Consider the following 21,997-nt stretch of genomic DNA (forward strand, 5'->3'; position numbering starts at 1 on the left):
TATATTTATTTAAAATAAAATCGTATTAATAATTTTTAATTTTGAATAATTATTTTTAATTTTTAACAAAATAAATTAATTATGTTTATAAGATGTTAATATTCCTATTTTTATAATATTTATAAAAGTATATAGATAGTATTAGAAATTATTAATTTTAAATTATTTATTTTTAACCAAATAAATCAATTAATTTAATATCTATATTTTAATAATATTTATAAAAATATAATATTCATATTTTATTAAAAACTATTTATTTTAAATTTATTTTTAATTAAAAAACTATTTTTTATTTTTTATAATACGTGAATTAAATTTAGTTTATGTTATATAAATTATATAATTTGAATATACAATTTGTTTTTTTCTATAGAATCAAAATAAAAAATAATTTATCTAAAAATTTCTTTAGTTTTTTAATTTTTTTTTTAAATAACTTAATTAAGGAATCAAAATATCGAAGAAAATTGAAATCCCACTTATAGTAGGATTTTATTTTTATTTAAATAACTTCTAATTCTATTCCAAGTTTAAGTTATTCAAATATAAGAATGAAAAAAATAAATAAATGAGATGTCAATTCTCATTCCCAAGTACCAAATATGCCCTAAATGGTATCTAAGAGAAAAAAAAAATTATAGTTCATAGTATAAATTAAATTAATGATTGGAAATAAATAATTTGAATGATGTAAAGTTGGTCCACGAGCTATATGGGCATTCAAGAATAAGATTTATGGATCTAGATCCACTCTTTAATTGAACTTCACTACAAGACAAAACATATAAATATTTGACAATATTTTTTAAAAGCAACTATCAAAATTATTTTTTCAAAGCTATTTTGAAAAATAACTTTTTGTCAAATATATATTCTAATTTAGAAAAATAATTAAAAAAAAAAGGGATGAATATTAACCTTTAATGAAATTGAATTAAAGATATCGTTGATAGATGCATGAATAGATCTAGATCTACTCTTTGATCAAATTTTGCTACAAGACATAACATATAAATACTTTAAATTTCATAAAAGAATATATGATATATTTTAAAGTATGCTTTTTAATCATAGAATATTTGAAAATCATGTGATCCCATGTTGATGGGTATGTCAAATTTTTTTTTTTTAAATTATCAAATTTTAATTAAAAAATTATAGTAAAAATAATTATGTCTAATAAAAATAAAATTTTGAATATAGTTGAAGGTTGACATATATGGGCTATATATATATATATATATATATATATATATATATATATTTGAAAGTGATTATACCAAAAGAAAGGATCATGAAGGGAATCATGATATAAATTTCAAAGTAAATATACCATTTCTGTGGAACACCAAGAGGTGAGAGCATGGCAAGTAGCCACAGGCATTGAGATAGATTCCAGAAGAGAGAAAAAAATAATGATAATAAAAATGAAAAATAAAATAAAAAAGAGACATAATAACACCTTGAGAGGTATCAATCATGGGGCCTGATCTCCACCTACTCTGTGGCCCATCATCCTCTCGTGGCAATTTGGGAAAAAGCATGGGCATCTAATGCCATTAAGCATAAGAACAGAGAGGGAGAAGATAAATATGCAGCATATGAATGGGGTACTTTTGTCAACCAAACTACAAACTACACATCCATAAAAACAACACAGCTTAACGACTTAGCGTGTACAACTTGTCTACTACTGGTATTTGGATGGATAGGGATGTGAACACAAAGGAAAGTTGAAAAAAAAAAAAAAAAAGCAGTGATTTCTGCTCAGTGGGAGCATGCCCCCTTTTGCCCTTAATTAATAATTTTGCATAGTTGGGGATGTATATGTATGCGGGTGTAGAGAGAGAGATAAATATAAATTTGAATTTTAAAATGGGAAATATTTTTGGGGTGGAATGGATAGAGATAATGGGGTATGCTAGCAGACATTTCTACCACCATATTCTTCTCATCTCTCTTTCACAGATTCTTCTTTCTTAGTGTCCATGAATCCACTCTTTCAAACTTCTTTTTCTTCCTCTTCTTGGGCTGCTCTCTTGTGTAGTAGTTGTTCTTCTTGTGTTGCTTCTTTGTTGCCCATATCTCCACATGGGAGCTTGGTTGGGAGTCAAAGTTTAACAAACACATAGATTTATTTTCTCTTTTGGGGGGTTTTATGTTTGTTGATGTTTTGAGTTCAGGAATTTAAGGAGGCTTGTGAAGTAGATTTCGTGTCAGATTCTTTGCCGGGATGTTCTGATTTGATGAGTTAATTTGGAATCTGAGTTGGTGATGTTTGGCCCATTTCTTGTTCTGGGTTTTGGTTGGTAGCTGAGAGGATAATTAGCAAATTCTGTTTGGAATTGGAAGTTCAGAATCTGGGGATTCTTTGATTCTTTTTTGGGGCGTGGTGAATTTCTTTACTCAAATTTTTGGGACTTGTTTGCCATCTGATTTTGAGGCTCTTTTGGTGGATAAGATAGCATCTTGCTCACTCTGACCTCCCTTTTCATTCCCTTTGTTTGTAGTGATTTTGGAAGTGGGTTGGGTTTGGCTCTTCCTCTTCTCTTCCCTTCCCTTCCAAGTTTAGATTTTTTTTTCTTTTTTCTTTTGATGTTGGTTTTCAGTAGACAGTTTCTGTAGATTTGATAGTGGCTCTTTCTCTCTAGAAGAAGTCAGACCCACTTCTTCTTGTAAATGTTTCTTGTAGACGGTGTTGGACACTGTTGTGGATGAGTTTTCTCCATGTGTTGGGGTTTGGTCTGAAGGTGGGACATCTCCTTTTGATGCTATGTTGCTGGATTATATCTGTGATCCCTGTGAACTGGTTCATTAATGGTGGAGTCATGGAAACCAAGGCTGGTTTACTTAGTGATGGTGGAAAGATATGGATGAGATTGTGGGAGAAGATGTTTGGGAACAGTGGTAAGATCCCCCATCACTGGTACCAGAAGTTTTGGTCCAAGAAGGTTGGAAAGACATGGTGGAGAAAGCTTTTGTTTACATGGGTTCTGATGTGGATCATGGTGTCTTTGTGGATCTTCTCGTATCTGAGCCTACAAGCTTCTGAAAAGAGGAAGGAAACCCTTGGAAGCATGTGTGATGAGAGGGCTAGGATGTTGCAGGATCAGTTTAATGTGAGTATGAACCATGTTCAGGCCATGTCCATTTTGATCTCAACCTTCCACCATGGCAAGAACCCATCTGCAATTGATCAGGTAATATAATCGTCTCTCATCTCTGAGCTATATAGGGTCATAAATCAGGTTGAAATTCATCATGCTCCATTTTCAATTCTCAATTGTCTTACCCTGACCTTGTTCTTGACATGGGTGTTGAATCTAGAATGCTAATTTTGATAAATTAAGCTTAACCCAGAACTAGATTTGAGTTTTATGCCCTGTGAATTCATTAATTTTGGTAAATTAGGGTTCTAAATCTGGTACCTATCAGTGGTTTTTCAATTCCATTGCCTGGTTGAGTCATTCTGTTTCTGTCTTTCACGTGGATTCTAGTTCAGAATGCTGATTTGGTGCATTTATATGGGGTTTCAGTTCAGATGTTAATGTTAGTGCTTTTAGCTCAGTCCAGAACCAGATCTGAGTATTAATTTCTGAGCTTTTACTTCCAGTCAACCAAACAAGCTAACTTTCTGAACCTCTAGGGGACTTTTGCGAGGTACACTGAAAGAACTGCTTTCGAGAGGCCCCTCACAAGTGGCGTGGCATATGCGGTGAGGGTGCTCCACTCGGAAAGAGAACAATTCGAGAAGCAACAAGGGTGGACTATTAAGAGGATGGATACGCCTGAGCAAACGCCGGTTCACGAGGATAACCATGCCTCGGAGAACCTGGAGCCCTCCCCAGTTCAGGAAGAATATGCCCCTGTCATTTTTGCACAAGATACTGTCTCACATGTGATTTCGCTTGATATGCTGTCAGGAAAGGTAAATTCCTTTTTCTTTATCTCCCTGTCTGTTTATCTTGATTCCATAAATTATCAGCTTTTCATTAGATTTGACTAAAGCTTTTCCAATTTTGTAATAACTAGGATTTAGTGTATGTTTTAGAAACCGAAATTTGGTGAAGTGGGTTGAAAGATCACCTCTTTTTCTAGCAAGTTCGAAAATTTTGAGCTTGAGCTGCTTTTCAATAGTCCGAACAAAGCTCTATCTTAACATTGTATAAATCATACAGCTGCTCTATCTATAAAAAGTTTAATTTCATGAAACATGATTTAAAATGTTCTATCTTAAAACTTGTGTACAACAGGAAGATCGTGAAAATGTGTTGCGTGCAAGAGCATCAGGAAAAGCGGTTCTCACCGCTCCTTTCAGGCTATTCAAAACCAACAGCCTTGGAGTTATATTGACATTTGCTGTCTACAAGTCAGATCTCCTCTCAAATGCAACACCAAATGAGAGGATCCAAGCGACCCATGGGTATGCTTTTTTTTTCTCATCAGAATAGAAGTTGGTTCTGACATGGAATTGCTAAAAAGCTGTATTTATTACTGCTACCGTCTCTTTGTGATTAGCTGATCTTATGTGAGAAACGCAACACATAATTTGTGAATTGAACTAAAACAAAATTGGATGCTGTCAGTTGATAAGCTGTTCAACCGGCCCTTAATGTTTCTGCTGCTGCTGCCAAGCAGGTATCTTGGTGGAGTCTTTCATATTGAATCACTCGTGGAGAAGTTACTTCAACAGCTTGCAAGCAAGCAAACTATCCTTGTCAATGTGTATGACACAACTGATACTGACCACCCAATCAGCATGTATGGTTCAAATGTATCGGATGATGGCTTACAGCATGTTAGCGCCCTTAACTTTGGGGACCCATTCAGAAAGCATGAGATGCGCTGCAGGTGATCAATGAAACTCTTTCTTATTTATGTGTATTTTGGGTTGGGCTTGTGGCTGATACAAACCTTCCTCCTGGTTGTTATGTCTCTGATTATAGTGCCTTATGAATGCACACTGGCTTGATTCAGTCATGTCATGTAAAAGGAGGATAATCTTAGGAATTCCACTGTTTTTTTCTTTTCTTTTCCTTTTTCTTCCTGTCTATGAAATTGACTGGCGCATCTCCCCATATCTTGATGTGGTGTGGTGTAATCAGTACTTGGCATGGCCAACTAAGTCCATACCCAAGAGGAGTCAAATCCAACTCAATGTAAAGTAGTTGAAATCGGTGCTCAAACTGGATATTTTCATGGCGCAGATTCAAACAAAAAGCACCATGGCCATGGCTAGCAATAACAACTTCAACTGGCATACTTGTAATTGCATTGCTTGTTGGGCATATATTCCATGCGACAGTGAACAGAATTGCTAAAGTCGAGGAGGATTACCGGGACATGATGATGCTCAAAAAGCGAGCAGAGGCAGCTGATGTTGCAAAATCTCAGGTATTTGATGCTTTTAGTCAACTTACTGAAAGCTTGTTTTGGCTTAACCTATCACAGTGATTTAGTTCTAATGAAAGTTCAACGTTCTATAGTTCCTTGCCACTGTTTCTCATGAGATCAGAACCCCAATGAATGGTGTTCTCGGTGAGTTTTCTTAAATTTATGCTCTATTCACTTCAGTCATGTCTAGATATCGCCTCACCTTTGATCAGAAATAAATTATGGGAACACTGAAAAGATTTTGGAGCCATGACAGTCTAAATATGTTCATCTTGCAGGAATGTTACATATGCTTATAGACACGGATCTAGATGTAACTCAACAAGACTACGTGAGAACTGCACAGGCTAGTGGAAAAGCTCTAGTCTCACTTATAAATGAGGTTTTGGACCAGGCAAAGATTGAATCTGGTAAACTTGAGCTTGAGGAATTACAGTTTGATCTGCAGGCAATTTTGGATGATGTCTTGTCCCTCTTTTCTGGAAAATCTCAAGAAAAAGGAGTGGAGGTAATTAATTTTATAGCTTTGCATGATTCTCTCCATATGCCATGTTCAAATCCTTTATATTTTCTTCTGCTAATATCTGCACATTTGTAATTTGAATTTTCCAATTTTTGGGGGAGGGCAGTTGGCAGTTTATATTTCTGATCGAGTTCCCAAAATGCTAATCGGTGATCCGGGGAGGTTTCGCCAAATCATCACCAATCTCATGGGAAACTCAATCAAAGTAAGTATTTAGTAGATTCTCAAATTCAATTGAATAAATCAGAAGAGAGAAACATGATCAATTATGGAAATCTATTCAATCTAGATTCTATGTAAAGTGATTGACAATATATGAGTATCATGTCTTGAGGGTGAGATATTCTTTCTACCACTCAAGAGCGAGAGTAAAATAATGGGTTGGAATAGACTTCAAACGGTTGAGGTATTTAGAAAATTCCTATTCCTGTTGTTGTTAAATGACCTATAGGCATAAATAGGGTCATACGTTATCAAAGATTGTACACAAACTTCTATTTTAGGCACAAGAAGCGACCTGACCAAGAATTGATTCTTTTGGCAGTTTACAGAGAAAGGGCACATCTTTGTTACCATTCATCTTGTGGAGGAGTTGATGGATTCAATAGAAGTTGAGACAGAGTCATCATCTAAAAACACCTTAAGTGGTCTCCCTGTAGCAGATAGACGCTGCAGCTGGGAAGGATTCAGGACTTTCAATCAAGAGGGACTCACTAGTCCTTTCTCATCATCCTCCTCCGACCTCATCCATCTAATTGTATCAGTTGAGGATACAGGTGTAGGTATCCCTGAAGAAGCTCAATCTCGTGTTTTCACTCCCTTCATGCAGGTGGGTCCATCCATTTCTAGAATACATGGGGGCACAGGTATCGGGTTAAGCATAAGCAAATGTTTGGTTGGCCTTATGAATGGAGAAATCGGGTTTGTAAGTAGACCCAATGTTGGATCCACTTTCACTTTTACTGCTGTCTTCTCCGGTGGATGCTCCAAATCAAATGAGTACAAGTGCCAGCCAACTAACAACCAGTCTAATGCTGTCTCGTCAGAATTTCAGGGCATGGCAGCATTAGTTGTGGACCCCAACCCTGTACGGGCCAAGGTGTCAAGGTATCATATCCAGCGGCTGGGGATCCGTGTTGAAGTCACTTCAGATTTGAATCAAGTTTTCTCCAGCATAAGCAGTGGGAATACAGCTATCAACATGGTCCTAGTTGAACAGGACGTTTGGGATAAGGACTCAAACCTTTCTGCTCTCTTTGGTAATAAATTAAAGAAACTTGATCTGGAGGTTCCTCCTAAACTGTTTCTTCTAGCTAATTCCATCAGCTCTACCAGAAATAGTGCTGCAATTTCTGGGGTTTATAATCCAACTGTCATCATGAAGCCTCTGAGGGCCAGTATGCTGGCTGCATCTCTACAACGAGCCCTGGGTGTTGGGAACAAGGGGGTTTGCCAGAATGGAGAGCACCCCAGTTTGTCTCTCCGCAATCTTCTTCGTGGGAGAAAAATTCTAGTTGTGGATGACAATAATGTGAACCTCAGAGTAGCTGCTGGTGCATTGAAGAAGTACGGAGCTGATGTCGTCTGTGCAGACAGTGGGAAAAGTGCAATCCCACTGCTTAAACCTCCCCACGACTTTGATGCCTGTTTCATGGATATCCAGATGCCAGAAATGGACGGGTATGTATGTCGCCATGGTATTTGATGCGATTTGCTTACATCAAATTTTCTATCAAACTCCTCTCTACTGCATCTATCTATGATTTTCGTTTGAGCTTGTCTTTATAAATGTGAATCTCCTCCCACAGGTTTGAAGCTACTGGGATAATTAGGGAAATGGAACGGAACGTCAATAGTCGAATCCAACACGGAGAAGTTTCTGTGGAAGCTTATGCAAATATTTCGAACTGGCACCTACCCATTTTGGCCATGACTGCAGATGTCATCCAGGCCACACACGAGGAATGCCTGAGGTGCGGAATGGATGGATATGTATCAAAACCATTTGAAGCTGAACAACTTTATCGCGAGGTTTCACGCTTCTTTCAACCACCTCCAGAACAGAACCAATAGAGGATTTCCACAAGTCTACTACAGGCTTGCTGATGACATAAAGCTCAGGTGACCCATCTTCAGGATTCTTTTGAATTCTCAAATGGGATCAACTTTTTCCCCAAGAGTGAGTTCTCTTTCAACCAGAACTTCGTACATCTGTTTGTTTCAAGCCCTTCCCCGTTGCCTAACACTCGCTATGTTTGAAATTTTCCCAGGAAAATAACTTGTTTGGTTAACAAAGACTGTACATACAAGCCATGCCTGATGGGTGGAGATTGGATTTGGATTGATTGCTTGACAACCCAGATACCATAACAGATTCATTTTTTCTCAGAAAATATTGATCTCATCTTCCAAGCCTTCCATCAGGACCTTTACTCGGGAGCATGTGGAAGTAAAAGTTCTTCAAAGGGACTTCACCATCTGGAGGGATCAGAGGGACTCGGGTCTTTTCCCCGCAAGAATAATGAAGAAAGGCCTCCTCCTCACCCCTTCCCTATTTTTTTGTCCTTCACATAAATCACTGCTTGTATAGATATGAAAGGTAGCATAGCAGCCACAGGGGATGATGCTTCTTGTATATTACAATTTTCAATAAAGATGATGGGCATGGGCTCAAACTGGCCTTCTGATTCTACCAATGCCAATGGTTTGTTTTATTAGGAGTTGATGTAACCAAAACTACAATTCGAATTTTGAGTAATCCCATGTGATTTTTTTCCTTGTTTTGTACATTATTCACTGCTAGTTTGATTGTTATAATATTTGTCTTTTGCCCGTATTGGTAATTGTTTTTAAAAATAGTTTTTTGTTTTAAAAGGAAAAAAAAAAACAAAAAAGATGAATTTGATAATTTGAAAACGAAAAATAATTTTTTGTTTTTAAAAACAGTTTTTTTTTAGAAAAAAAAAACAGAAAATAAAATATTTTTAAATTATTTTAAGTTGTTTTTATTTTTTTTAATGATTGTTTTAAAAAATATTTATAAAAATATAAATAATTAAAATTAAAATATTATATATAAAAATTATTTTTAAAACATGAAAAATGGAATTAAAACATTTCAAGTTTCAAACATTTGTTCTATAACATATCACAAAACAATCTTAAAAAAATATTCTTAAAAGTTGCTTTTTAGAATTGTTATTCAAAACAATTACTCAACAAGACTTGAAATTTTTGAGATAAGTTGAAGTAACTTGTGGATAATTTTTCTGAAAATAAGTTAATATATAATACATTACCAAAATATTATCATTTTTTTTTGTTTATATTCAAAAATCAAGATTTTTTTTTTAATTTAAGTAGAATCATTCCCAAAAGGGTTAATTTTAGTAATCAAATTTTAGTATAACTTTTTCCCTTATTTTTTTCTTCTAGACTTTTACATTGGAGTTGGTGCTTCATATCACCAAAGGTTTCTATTTTTTAAGATTTTTTAATTATCATTTTAACTTGGTTACATTTCATCACAAGCATTGAAGGAAAATCTTGTTAATAATTAAGTTAATCTCAAAACTAAATCGAGTGTTTTACTTATCCATGTTGGACAAAATTTTGTAAAAATTATTTTTGTGTCATAAAATAAAGCATATAGATGATAATTAAGAGAATGAATGGATTTTTTCTCCTCTAATATCTCAATTGTCAAATCTAATCTCCCCGTCATAACATTAGTTATATTGTAAGGATTGTATAGTTTGCTTGATAAATATTCATGTGAAGTCTTATGTAAAAATGTTAAAGAAATAAGAAATCTTGTCTATGAAAATGAATGAGTTTTTTTTTTTTTTTTTTTGGGAAATTTTGATTTTACATGTTTGTGAAAGGAAAAGGATTATGGGGGCACTTAGATGGTTCTATTTCAAGGTCTCATGAGATGGTATGAAAATGGCATAATGACATCTAAACAATGCGAAAATAATTACCCAAATCTTAAGATCCATAGATGCTCGTATTATTCTTAGTTTATATCTTTTCATTGTGCCAAGGATATGTGAAATTATTTAAAGAAAGTTCATAAATAAGAAAACCCTACAAGACATTATAAACTTGAATTAGAGGTATCTAAATATTGTCAAGAAAACTTATTCATACAAGATTACTACTCTAGGTTTATGAATTTGTGGGTTGAATACAAAAAAATTGATTTATGCAAATATTTCCATGAGGGTTTATCAACTTTGCAAAAAAATGCATGAAATTTATCAAGGGGGTTGGTTTCTCATGAAATTGAGACATGAATTTGGACCTATTCATGCCCATTTGATGAGTAGAAGTTCTTTCCATCCTTGGATATGTGATTTGTTGAGCTCCTTTGTGAAAAACAACAACGTATCACTCAAAGTGTCATTGAATTGCATAATCAAGTATCTAATCCCTTGGAGGTAGTTCATGCAACTCAAGCTAAGTCCAAAGACAAAAGCAAAGTGCAATGTTATAGTGAACTAAAGTAAGAACAACTTCTACAACTGCTATAAGAAGCCTAGACATGTGCTTGCTAACTATTGACAATGACCTCAAAATTGAACATTTCAAACATTGCAAATTGCCAGCCTAACTCCTACTTGAGAACCTAGATCCACTAGTCTCATTTTTGAGGTTATGCAACAAATGATTCCTTCGCAACTATCTGCTCTGGTATTTCAGGTAAACATGCTTTTTTTTCTCTTTATTACATCGATTTCAATGCTTTTTTATCCTATACATACATAATTTATTGAGATCTCATTATTTTCAAGTATTCATATTCATTCAAGGTTATTTGTTAAATTCTAACCGACATATAATAATAAATGTTTAGAAATAATTTACTAGCATTATCGAGACATATTGTCTTAATTGGATAATCTATAAATTGTGTTCATAATTGAATTATTTGTGCATAGAATGTTGGGAATAGCTAGAATGCTCCATTTCTAGCCTTGGACTGATAGGGGGTGCACGCAAAAACATCATAAGACTCTAAATCTAACTAGTGGAAGTATAGACATGTTAAAATCTTAGGACTTAGAGGTTCAGAGTGCTTCTATTATGTAATCAACGGATATACTTTAACTCATGAGATATTATAGTATCTATTTTGAGTATACTTATTACCACTAGCCTTATGAATTGTGGCTCAATCATAGGGAATATATGACCACCATAAGGGTATGGTGGATGGATAGACTAGCATATGTCCTTATGTATTCTTTCTAAAGAAAATAAGTAATTCATATATGACTTTAGTAAAAGATAGTCTAACTATCAATCTACCTTGGAAGCAAAGAGTACATAAATATTCATTAGGTAAAAGAATCTTTTGGTTTTTTAAATGGATACCCATATGGGTGTTTTATCATTAGATGCATCATTGAGGACCCCAAGTGATCTGGTTGGGTATGCCAAAGTATAAAAGTATTTGGATCAATGAACTTCTGGTCTACGACAACCTATGATTCAATGAGCCCTATGGTTGTATGATACAAATCAAATGAGAAAGTCAGGTGTTTTTCCAATACATGTTTTTAGCCACAAATGATAGATGTAAAAACATTCTACACTTCATTCATAATTTCAATGTGACACCCATTTCTACAAATATCTTTTAAATGTTACCAAATTTCTTTTGGATTTTCTATAATATAAAGCATCATTTATATTGAATCTACTTTCACTCGATAACTTTATATTTATTCTTCCAAAGCCTTCAATCAAGTTTTAATATCTTATATGGCATTTACATTAACTTTTGTTAATGTCAAATTAAAGAATATCCTTTATCTTAAAGAACTATGTGTATGATTGTATTGTCTACAAGACATACATCTTCCCCGTTCATTTTGAGACCCAATAACATATGTATTTTAGATATAAATAATATCTAAGTTTTTAAATTTTACTAACCAAGAAAAAATGTCAACGGAGAAAAAGTGCAAACCCAATACAATAACCAAAAACAACTTGTACAAATTGCTGGAGTGACAATAAATTATTAGGGTTATAAACAAAGGGGAATGTCACAAAGAATGCTAAAATTCAATTTTTTTTTCCCAGATATTCTTGGTTACCAATAATCACATCAAGAATTTTACATGAAAAAAATTTAAAAACAACAATATATTACCTTTTATCTTGATCTCCATCTCTTGAATTGAAGGTGAAACCAAAAATAAAAAAAGTGTCCAAATAACCAGAGTCTTCGGAAATTAACCTCAACTTACCCTAACGAAAAAAATCTTTAAAAAGACATGAAAAAAAACCATAAACCTTATTTTTAGCAAAACTTAGACATGTTTTCTTTAATTATTATTCAAATATGTTTCAATATTAATAAAACAAAGTACAATCTTTTCAAGGTCAAATAATTTAGTTGAGATAACATTAAGCTTATTGTTACCAACATATCTTAGATACGTCTCTATGGCTTAAGTTGTACAAAACATTATAATATTAATGATAAAGGTCACAAGTACCAACTTAGAAAGCCATATATAAACGTTAATAAAATTATACAAAATCTACTCTATATTAACAACTATGAATCAAGGTCAGGAGAATTACCTTTGAAACAACTTGTAGTAATAACGTGTATTATAAAATGAGAAATAAACAAAGACTTTTCTTTTCGGTTAAGTAGGCAAGACTGAAAAATATTAAATTAGATTTTAATTAAAAAATTTCAAAATTATAACAAGCGTCGATATGTCCGAGTGGTTAAGGAGACAGACTTGAAATCTGTTGGGCTTCGCCCGCGCAGGTTCGAACCCTGCTGTCGACGATTTTCACTTTTGTGTTAGTGCTAACAACGACGTCGTTTTCGGTTTGTTTTGGAAACGGCATTTTGTAGGTGGTGACGATGACTTCCAGAATGACAGCTGTGATAATAATTGAAATAAAGAATATGATAGAAGCAATATCTGCAAATAAAATAATTATTAAATATGTCTTATAAAATGACACCCATCACTACACTCACACACAAAAACACAATGCTTGCAAACAAATATATCTAATCTTATATTAAATTAGAAAAAAAAAATCCAAAAATTAAGGATACCTTTGGTATTTCTGTTCTTCAGAATAAAAAATTATGCACTTTTATAATCAAAATTTATTTTCACAACAAAAAATAGTGTTTTTAAAAAATATTTTTTAGTTTATTTATACTGTTTTAATTTGGTTTCTAAGAATTATTTTAAAAAATAATTATATAAATATTAAAAATAAAACATTAGACATAAACATTATTTTTAAAATATATTTAAAAAAATCATCTAAACAAACTTTTATTCTACAAAATGCCAGAGAACAATTTTCAAAAACTGTTTTTTCATAACTGTTTTCAAAAACAGTTACCAAATGAACCTTAAGGCTGAAGGCAAAGAAGTGCTTTTAAAAAATAATTCTTAAAAAATAGTTTTTGAACATATTCTTTAATATTTTGTGGAACCAAATATGTATTTGGAAGCTAAAATGTTCTTTCTCTTTTTCTTTTTCTTTTTTCATGTTTTTAAATATATTTTAAAAATAAATTTTACATTTAGTACTTTATTTTTAATCATTATGCATATTTATATAATTATTATTTAAAATAATTTTTAAAAATAAATAAAAATAACTAAGAATGTTTTTAAAAAACAACATATGTTTTGCTTTTAATAACAAAAAAATAAAAAATAAAAAATCTATTTTCTAGTTATTAATGGTGTTTTCCCTTTTTTTTTTTCCCTTTTTTTAGAGAGTCAAAAACTATTTTAAGAATCAATTAGCTAACAAACTTAAACCATTTCTTACATTTATACAAAAAAAAATCTAATATATAAAATTATCTTAAATATTTTATTAGAAAAATGTTGGAGATGTGGATAGATACCATGACCCCTTAATAGAACATGGATATGCAAATTTTGAAGTAACCTTTTCTCTTGTCTGTTTGGTCGCCGAGAACATTGGGAAAAAAAAAAAATTTCTTCATTTTTTTTTAATCTTTTTCAAACAAAAACAATTTCTAGGTTGAGTTTTGCACGACAATACAACAATTTATAGGTTGAGTTTTGCATGGCAGTACAACATCAATCTAGTTAAACAATTTAAACACAAAGCATAAAATAACATGAAATAGTCGAGTAGAACATGTACATGCAATAGGATAAAGGTGAGACAAAAAACCAAGGTGATCTATTAAATATTAACTAAGGCTTGTATACGTATTTAGACTACATATCAAGATGGGACAGCTGCGACAACAACAATCCAACTTGTTAGCAAAGGAAGAATGACAATTTGGTATATAGTAAAAGAAAATAAAAAATAAAATAAAATTACAACTAGACCTCACATTTCGGTTTTTATAGTACAAACATATTATTTTATTCATTCGTATATATAGAAAAAAAAAACAACTATTTTGTGGAGGAATTCGTTCTTTTTTAAAAAAAATAGATATACAACTTTAGTAAAATATTCTAAAAGTTTGAGAACAAATTCTTTGAATATGCTCAATGATTGAAATGATTCTACCTCGACAATGAAATGCATGAAATTGATTCATTTATAACTTAAGAGTCGCCTTCAATCTACATCAACTTTCCATCCTTAAAACTATCAAAATCAAATCATCTTCCAAAAACAATCTTTAAGAGTTAGGATTGAAGTGTTATTTATAAATTTAAAGCTTGTATTGAAAACAATAAAACTCCGTTAAATACAATTAATTTGAATTTAGTTTGTATTAGATGGATTTAAGATTGTCGAACTAACAATTTTTTTAAAAGTTTAAGCTTATAGGATTTGAATTCAATATAATAGAGAAAGAGATGTAAGAAAACAAATATGCAAATTGGAAAAGGGGAAATGGTCCGAACCATGACCTTTCAAGTCAAATTTCGAGATCATGTTTGGCTACCAATTTTCTTAAAAGATTAGATTTAAAGGGTTTGGACTCAATATGCATATTATGTTTCTTAACAAAGATCACTTATATCGAGTCATCACTATATTTATAATTAGTAGATTTTTTTAAGGTCGAGAACCATAGAAAACATTATGATCCTTAGGGTGAAAAAAATACCAATAAATTAATTAATTAATTAATTAAAAAAATAAGAGGGCTTTTGCAAAAATATGAGGAATAAATGGGTGTTTTTTTTTTAAAAAAAAAGAAAGAGATAAACCAAATAAAAATAATGACAAAAAAGACGTATGAAATAATGAAAGTAAGAGAATTGCCTTAAAGTTTGTGGCCGACATTCTCAATGAAAAGGAATTCAACAACAACAAAGATATGCTTACAAAAAGCCCCCGAAAGGGACATTCGCTATTCCTCCTAAAAATGGTTTTATTTCAAGAGGAAAAGAATATTTAAAGCATAATAAACAATTTAATTTTTTTGAAATATAAATATTTATAAAAATATAAGTTTATCACACTTTATTAATCAATCGTTTTCATCAAATTTTGATAATAACAAAACAAATTATTAATATTTAATTATTTTTGCTAAATAGAAATAGTTCTTAAAATGAAATTCGCTATAACAAGAGAGAGAGCATTTATACATTTTAAAATTATTTAATCTATATATCGATGAGTTAAAATAAATAAAATGAGTTTAAAGTAATAAATAAAATAAAAATTTCTTTATTTTTTTTTCTTCTACTTTTCTTTTATTTATTTTTTCCTTACATTTTTCCTCAAAATTTATGAAAACCAAACATAGTCTTAATGTTTTTAAAAGTGTTAAGAATAAAAAATATATTAGTTAAACCTTTTTGGAACCTCAAAGGGTTGTGTTTTTGGAATACGACAACTTGGATAGTAAATTGGGTGGTAAATGGATTTATAACATTTCATTTCTCTTACAAAAGATGCTCATAATGAGTAGTAAATAAAAGTTTACGGTTTTTTCTGGTAATTATTTTTAAGAACAATTTTCTACTCAGTATAAGAGAAAAAAACAAAAAAACATTTTTATTTGCCAAAAATTTGTTTTCTTTTTTCTGTTATTAAGAATAGAAAGCTAAATGTTTTTAGAGAATATTTTTTAGTTGTTTTCAATTGTTTTTACTTGTTTTATGATGACTGTTTAAAAAAATAATTATACAAGCATGTAAAATAATTAAAAATAAAGCACTATAGATAAAAATTATTTTTTAAAATATATTTAAAAATATTAAAAACATGTTAAAAATATTTCATATTCACAAATAGACTTTTGTTCTACAAAACATTATAAAAATATTTTAAAAAATAGTACTCATAGACTGTTTTTCAGAATTGTTTTCGAAAATAATTACCAAATGGGGCCTAAGAGACTTAACAATTGAGACTAAAAACATTTATTGTAACTAATTAGGTGCCCAATTTTTAGAATTTATTTACGACATTGACTATACTTTTGTGGAGAGATAAACAAAATTTAGATTCATAAGAGACAACTCGAATCGAATCATGACCTTTTACAAAATCAAACTCTAATACCATGTTAAACTATCAATTTTTCTAAAAGCTTAACTTACAAGATTTGAGTTCAATATATATATCATACTCCTTTTAACACTTTTAACTATTTAGTTCAAATATACTCTTAAGGGAGAAGGATTTAAGCAAGTATTACTTTTGAGAAATAATAAAGGTTGAGTAAAGCTTAAGAACCAATTGTACTTAATATGAGCTTTACATTTGAAGGATCACGTGTTAGTGGAGCAACTTGATGGCTTAATATCATTTTTTCAAATTTTTTTAAAGTAGTTTTCATTCATTTTATTTATTATTAATCTTTTTTTTAAAATAAAAACAAATGATACATTGAAATTTTAGAGTGGGTTTGACAGTAATTTTATGAAGTATTTGATGTTTTTTTAACACTTAAAAATATCTATATTTCAAATATTAGAAAGGTTAAAAATAGTTAGTAAAATTACTATCAAATATATATTTAGAGTGTATTTGATAGTGATTTTAAAAAATATTTTAAATTTTTTTAATACTTGAATGATAAATTTTATTAAGTGTTAAAAAATTCAAGACGATCTCATAATCTATTATAAAACATATAATTGCGATGGGTTTTAGGAACCCACCCATGAAGTCTGCTTTTCGGAGCCCATGTTTTATACTTTATATTTTCGATGAATGATGGATTCCCAATCTTAAACAAATTTCGACATAGTGAAATTGTTTGAATACTTCAATTTTTTGAACCAAAGATAGCCTAAATGTCTTAATTTAAATTTAACTTAATTTAGGTTTCATCTAGATTTACTCTGTGTTTTTTATTTTAAAAATAAACACTTCTGTATAAAAATTTAAAATATATAAACTTATCTTATGTAATAAATAATTACTTTTAAATTTTTTAAAACTTTAAAATTTGAGGTAAAACTATTTTTTTAATGATTTTTTTTTAAAATATTATATTTTTATTATAAGTCTATAAAATTTTTTAGATTTTATATGGAAATTATTATTATTTTTAAAAATAAAAATAAAAATAGAAAATATATATATATTTAATATCTATGTGGGTATATTTCTTATTTTTTATTTTTAAAATAATAAAAAAAGTTATTATATTTTATATAAAAGTTACTATTATTTTTAAAATTTTAAAATTAAAAAATATATATCAAAATGGAAACTTAATTAATAAATTTATTAAAAATTATAATTTAGAGCCCAAAGAAAATTGAATCCTTGTGCCGAATTTTTAATAATAAATAGTAAATAAAGAAATATTGAAATTTAACAAAACTTTCCTAATTTCTCTCTCACCACTCACCAGTGGGGCGTAGTCTATACGCCAGGGGGAACTATAGATAGTAGGTGGGGTCTATAAAGAGTATATATAGGGAAGCGCACAGGGAAACGTAACCCAACCCTGGTAGGATTATATTTCCTTGACACTATAAAAATCGTTCCCTCTTCTTCTTCGTCCCTCCACAGGCTCTCTCTCGCGTGACTCTTAAGCCGAAAGGAGAAGAGAGAGAGAGAGAATCAGGTGCGGATGGATCCAGACGCCGTAGCAAAGGCCTTCGTGGAGCACTACTACTCCACCTTCGATGCCAATCGTGCCAACCTCGCTAACTTATATCAGGAGTCATCGATGTTGACTTTCGAAGGTCAGAAGATCCAAGGGTCACCTAACATCGTCGCTAAGCTCACCAGTCTTCCCTTCCAGCAGTGCCAGCACAGCATCACCACCGTCGATTGCCAGCCTTCCGGGCCCGCCGGTGGTATGCTCGTCTTCGTCTCCGGCAACCTCCAGCTGGCCGGCGAACAGCACGCCCTCAAGTTCAGCCAGGTAACGCTGTTTATTCCGATGCTTTCTGGATGCGTTTCATTTTTGTTTCGATTGGTGGTTGAATCGATCTGATGATGTGCGATCTGAGGATTTTTGGTGTGATTCGAAGTGTTCTTTTTCTAATGCGTGGAGGAGTGTGGATTCGTGTTGTAGAGAATTGTGATTGGCGCGGTGAATTAAAAAACGGGAATTTAGGGTTTTGGTGAGGGTTTATTCCATGATCTTCTCACAGCTAGGGTTTTGAATCGGATTGTGTATTAATATGGTTTTTTGAGGTTTTGATGTTTCGATCGTTTTGGTATTTTGATTTTGCTGATAGTTGGTGCCTGCGTTGTTAGTCTGTCCACTGTTTGATCCTTTCCTTGTCTCTGGTAGATCTAGGGTTTTCTATTTGTGCCTTTTCTTGTCTCGATTCAGATTTTTTTCATTCTTGAATTAAACAATTTCTTTTTTTATTCAAATCAGAATCTATTCTTTGTGATTGTATGTCAGAATCTCGACGTTGTGATGATTATTTGATTCTTTATAAGCTTTTCATGTTGTTACTCATAAGTACGGTCCCAATTATGGAGAAGGTGTTGAACTATTTATAAAACTGTCGACTTTAATTTCGTGAACATCACCCATGATCAGAAAATCAAATACTGTTGACACATTTGGCAGGTGCATTGAATAGTACAAAGGGGTTCTTGTCAAGTGAATTGGTTTCATGATTGTCATTTACTAAAATTGAAATAATGCTGCATTACAATCTGGTAGGTTCCAAATGAGAATAGAAAGTTTACTGTGTGATGAAAATTATATGAGCTATAAACTTGTGAATGATGAGCTTGGTATTTCTCATTTAATCTGTGTTTTCATCTTTTATAAGATTCCGTTTGTGGATAGATACAATGTAATGTTTGTTTTTTATGCTTGCTTGCTTGTGCATTAAATTTTGCACTTAGGAGCATTTTGATTTGATTGGGATATAACTAGAGTAGTTTATGTAGGTTTTGGAATGCCAAAAAAGATTGGTCATAAGCTCACAGACAAAACAATTAAAAGTCCATTTTTGTTGCTGTATGATTTAGACGAATTAGAGCCATAAGTTCTTGAATAAACTGAATATCAATCAATCCTTTTTATTTGCCCCTTGCATTTTTTTTCCTCTCTTTTTCCCCTCACATTGTCTTAAGCAAGTGAAACATGTAAGCTTGTAACATGGAGACACCCTAAAAAGGTTGGATTCACACTGTTGCTTGTAATGGGGGAGAGCAATATAACCTTTTGTGGGATCCTGGATATTGTCAAGTGAATTAGCAATGCGGTGTTTGAAGTTCTCACGCATGTTTATCAGCTTCACCATTTTTTTATTTCAAATGTATCAACTCAATATCTTGCTCATTTTTTCATTTTTTGAGACTGCAAGGAAAAGCCATCGATTTCTGCCAAGTCTGTTACTAAAGTTAGTTATGCATGCTGATAGTGGTGGTGTTTTTTATAATACATGTTCATGATTATGCTTTTTAACAATGGTATTTCATAATGCATGGGAGGAGTTGATATAACATTTTTTTTTGTATTTTTTCAGAAAATATCTGGAAATGTCCAGCACCATGTCTATTTGATAAGATGTTTGCCTGTTCGAGTGCTCAGTTTTGTGCTGAGTTCTTTGATGAAGGAATCTCTTGCAAGTTTGAAAAGGACATTTCCTTTGTTCCCTTGGATATCTCTACATTTCTATTGGTTTACTTTTCTCAAGAGAAGTTCTATGTTCTTCAATCTTTAGGCCTCGTTTGGGATAACTTCCTGTTTTTGGCTTTAGATGGAAGGCTGAAATTGAAACAAAAGTCACAATTTTTTAAAGGGTAACATTGGTATTATAAAGGTTTTATTAAACATAAAAGCATTACTTGCATAAACCAAAATAAAGTTTCTACAAGAAGCAACATTTTCTTGATTTCCATATCAAGCTCTTTTTAAAGTCATAAGCTCTTTGAACAAAATCAGCCAAATAGACAGCATAGAAGTTCTTATTGGGCTTAAAAAAAAGGCTTTTGGCTTTTTAGAAGTCAATTCCAACAAGACCTTAATCCTTGAAATTTGAAGTTTCTTTTGAATCTTTTCCTTTTATTCTTGCTTTAGGTTGCATGTCATTTCTTCCTGCTCTAGTTCCTCTTGTTCTGTGATAATACCAAAACCAAAATCATTGTTGCCTATTGTTTCTTGTAATTATCTTTTGTGGCATTGTGGTTTGGTGCCTATTGTTGTTTGGTTGTATTGTTTCATGCCCGTTTTATTGCCTATCAAAATGGTAATAATTACAACAACAAAACCAGTAAAACATTCTAGAACTGAAGACAAAGGAATTCACCAATAATAAAAACAAGGTGTACTTAATATATCATCAAGTTATCAAATTTCAAATGGAAGAGATGCCTACTTAAGAGAAGCTCCACTTTAAAAAAAAGTGCATCCTGAGTAAATGACAAATCATTTCTACGTGGTTGAAGCACGTCATGCTGTTTACTGTATGTATTATCAGACGTTGGTGCTTCCAATAGTTCAGCATTTAGCTTTCATCTTGGAATTTCTGTTTCCCTGGTTTCCCGCTAGCTCACTAACTATTCAATTTGAATAACTGAAAAGGGTATGTGCTCTTGTGAATTGATCTGCTATCCAGTAACTGGGAAGGGAACTTGCATATTTAGCATCTGAATATGTTTCTGAGTTTTCTTGTTGGAGGTGTATGGAAATCAAGTGCCATGTCCTTCTCATGTAAATGGCATGGGGCAGTGATTTGATTTTAGTCATCCCCTTCCATTATAGGCTGACTTATATGTGCTTTATGTGCTTCATTTTTTTATTCATGGTTTCAACTGTCTGATGCAGAAGTCATCAACTGCCTGGGTTTGGTTTTGGCTTCATCATTCTGCTTTTCTTATGCTATTTTCTTGTCTTGTTTTTTTGTTCTTTTAGATGTTCCATCTGATGCCAACACCACAGGGAAGCTTTTACGTGTTGAATGACATATTCCGCTTGAATTATGCATGAAGAAAAGAATGTCAGTCAGTTACCCACAAGGGGAGGAGCAGCAATGTGGCCAGAAGTCCAGGGCTAAATTCAGTTTGATTATGTTTTTTCAGATCCAGAACTTTTGAATGAGAAGTGGGGATTTTTTTTCTTGGTTGGTTATGTTTAAATATTAATTGTCTTTATTTTCTATTTCCATGATTCAGAGATTTACTTTGTTGTGGTTGGACGGATTGATGAAAGATGCTTTCTTAGATACCTGTTTTTCGGTTTCAATCAATGAATTGGGTGTTGGAGATTTGAAAACTTCAGTCAACAGCGTCTCTGTAAGATTTAAAGACCTACATCTCATGTTTGAGAACTCTTTTAATGCATATTGTTTAGCACCCCTCATGTTTAAAGAGTTATGGACAGAGACTCTGAAGATCTGGCTAGGTTACTATAAGTTGTACTAACAAGAATGGATTTTCCCCAAAGTCTACATTTGTCTCTTGCTTTATCAATCATTTGGCATTTTTTTTTCTCTCTTTTTTGAAATCACTCAAGATTGAGTTGAAATCTTGAAACGGAAAACTGAAATTGGATCTCCATATGAAATGCAATTAGGGAAGGTGGCTCTGAATAATATGCTGGAAATAGGGAAGATGTCTGAGGTTTACCATTTTTTGAATAAGACTACGCCAAATTCACTACATTCCTTTCTTTAAAGGCCGTCAAATAAT

At 31.9% G+C, this 21,997-nt stretch overlaps 2 protein-coding genes and 1 non-coding gene across 4 annotated transcripts; all 3 read left to right on the forward strand.

The window, feature by feature from the left end:
- The first annotated feature begins 1,853 nt into the window (after positions 1-1,853).
- Positions 1,854-8,696, forward strand: LOC100247122 (histidine kinase 3). Of its 2 annotated transcripts, XR_786824.3 has the most exons (11): positions 1,854-3,203; positions 3,650-3,931; positions 4,257-4,426; positions 4,642-4,854; positions 5,211-5,397; positions 5,490-5,541; positions 5,676-5,905; positions 6,027-6,125; positions 6,465-7,600; positions 7,729-8,099; positions 8,191-8,696. XR_786824.3 is itself a non-coding variant. In XM_002276925.4 (10 exons), the coding sequence occupies exons 1-10, from the start codon at positions 2,718-2,720 to the stop codon at positions 7,991-7,993; spliced, it is 3,120 nt and encodes a 1,039-aa protein (XP_002276961.1). In that variant the 5' UTR covers positions 1,854-2,717; the 3' UTR covers positions 7,994-8,696. The 2 variants fall into 2 exon arrangements, 1 of the variants encoding a protein (XP_002276961.1); XM_002276925.4 differs by having other exon boundaries at positions 7,729-8,696.
- A 3,959-nt stretch (positions 8,697-12,655) lies between these two features.
- TRNAS-UGA (transfer RNA serine (anticodon UGA)) lies at positions 12,656-12,737 on the forward strand. Its single transcript has one exon. It is a non-coding gene; the product is annotated as a tRNA-Ser (tRNA).
- A 5,007-nt stretch (positions 12,738-17,744) lies between these two features.
- LOC100252245 (nuclear transport factor 2-like) lies at positions 17,745-21,586 on the forward strand. Its single transcript, XM_002276805.5, has 2 exons — positions 17,745-18,260; positions 21,222-21,586. Exons 1-2 carry the CDS (start codon positions 17,964-17,966, stop codon positions 21,294-21,296), a joined length of 372 nt encoding a protein of 123 aa, XP_002276841.1. The 5' UTR covers positions 17,745-17,963; the 3' UTR covers positions 21,297-21,586.
- The last annotated feature ends 411 nt before the right edge of the window (positions 21,587-21,997 follow it).

The sequence above is a fragment of the Vitis vinifera genome, chromosome 1, assembly GCF_030704535.1.
Source record: "Vitis vinifera cultivar Pinot Noir 40024 chromosome 1, ASM3070453v1".
Classification (NCBI taxonomy): domain Eukaryota; kingdom Viridiplantae; phylum Streptophyta; class Magnoliopsida; order Vitales; family Vitaceae; genus Vitis; species Vitis vinifera.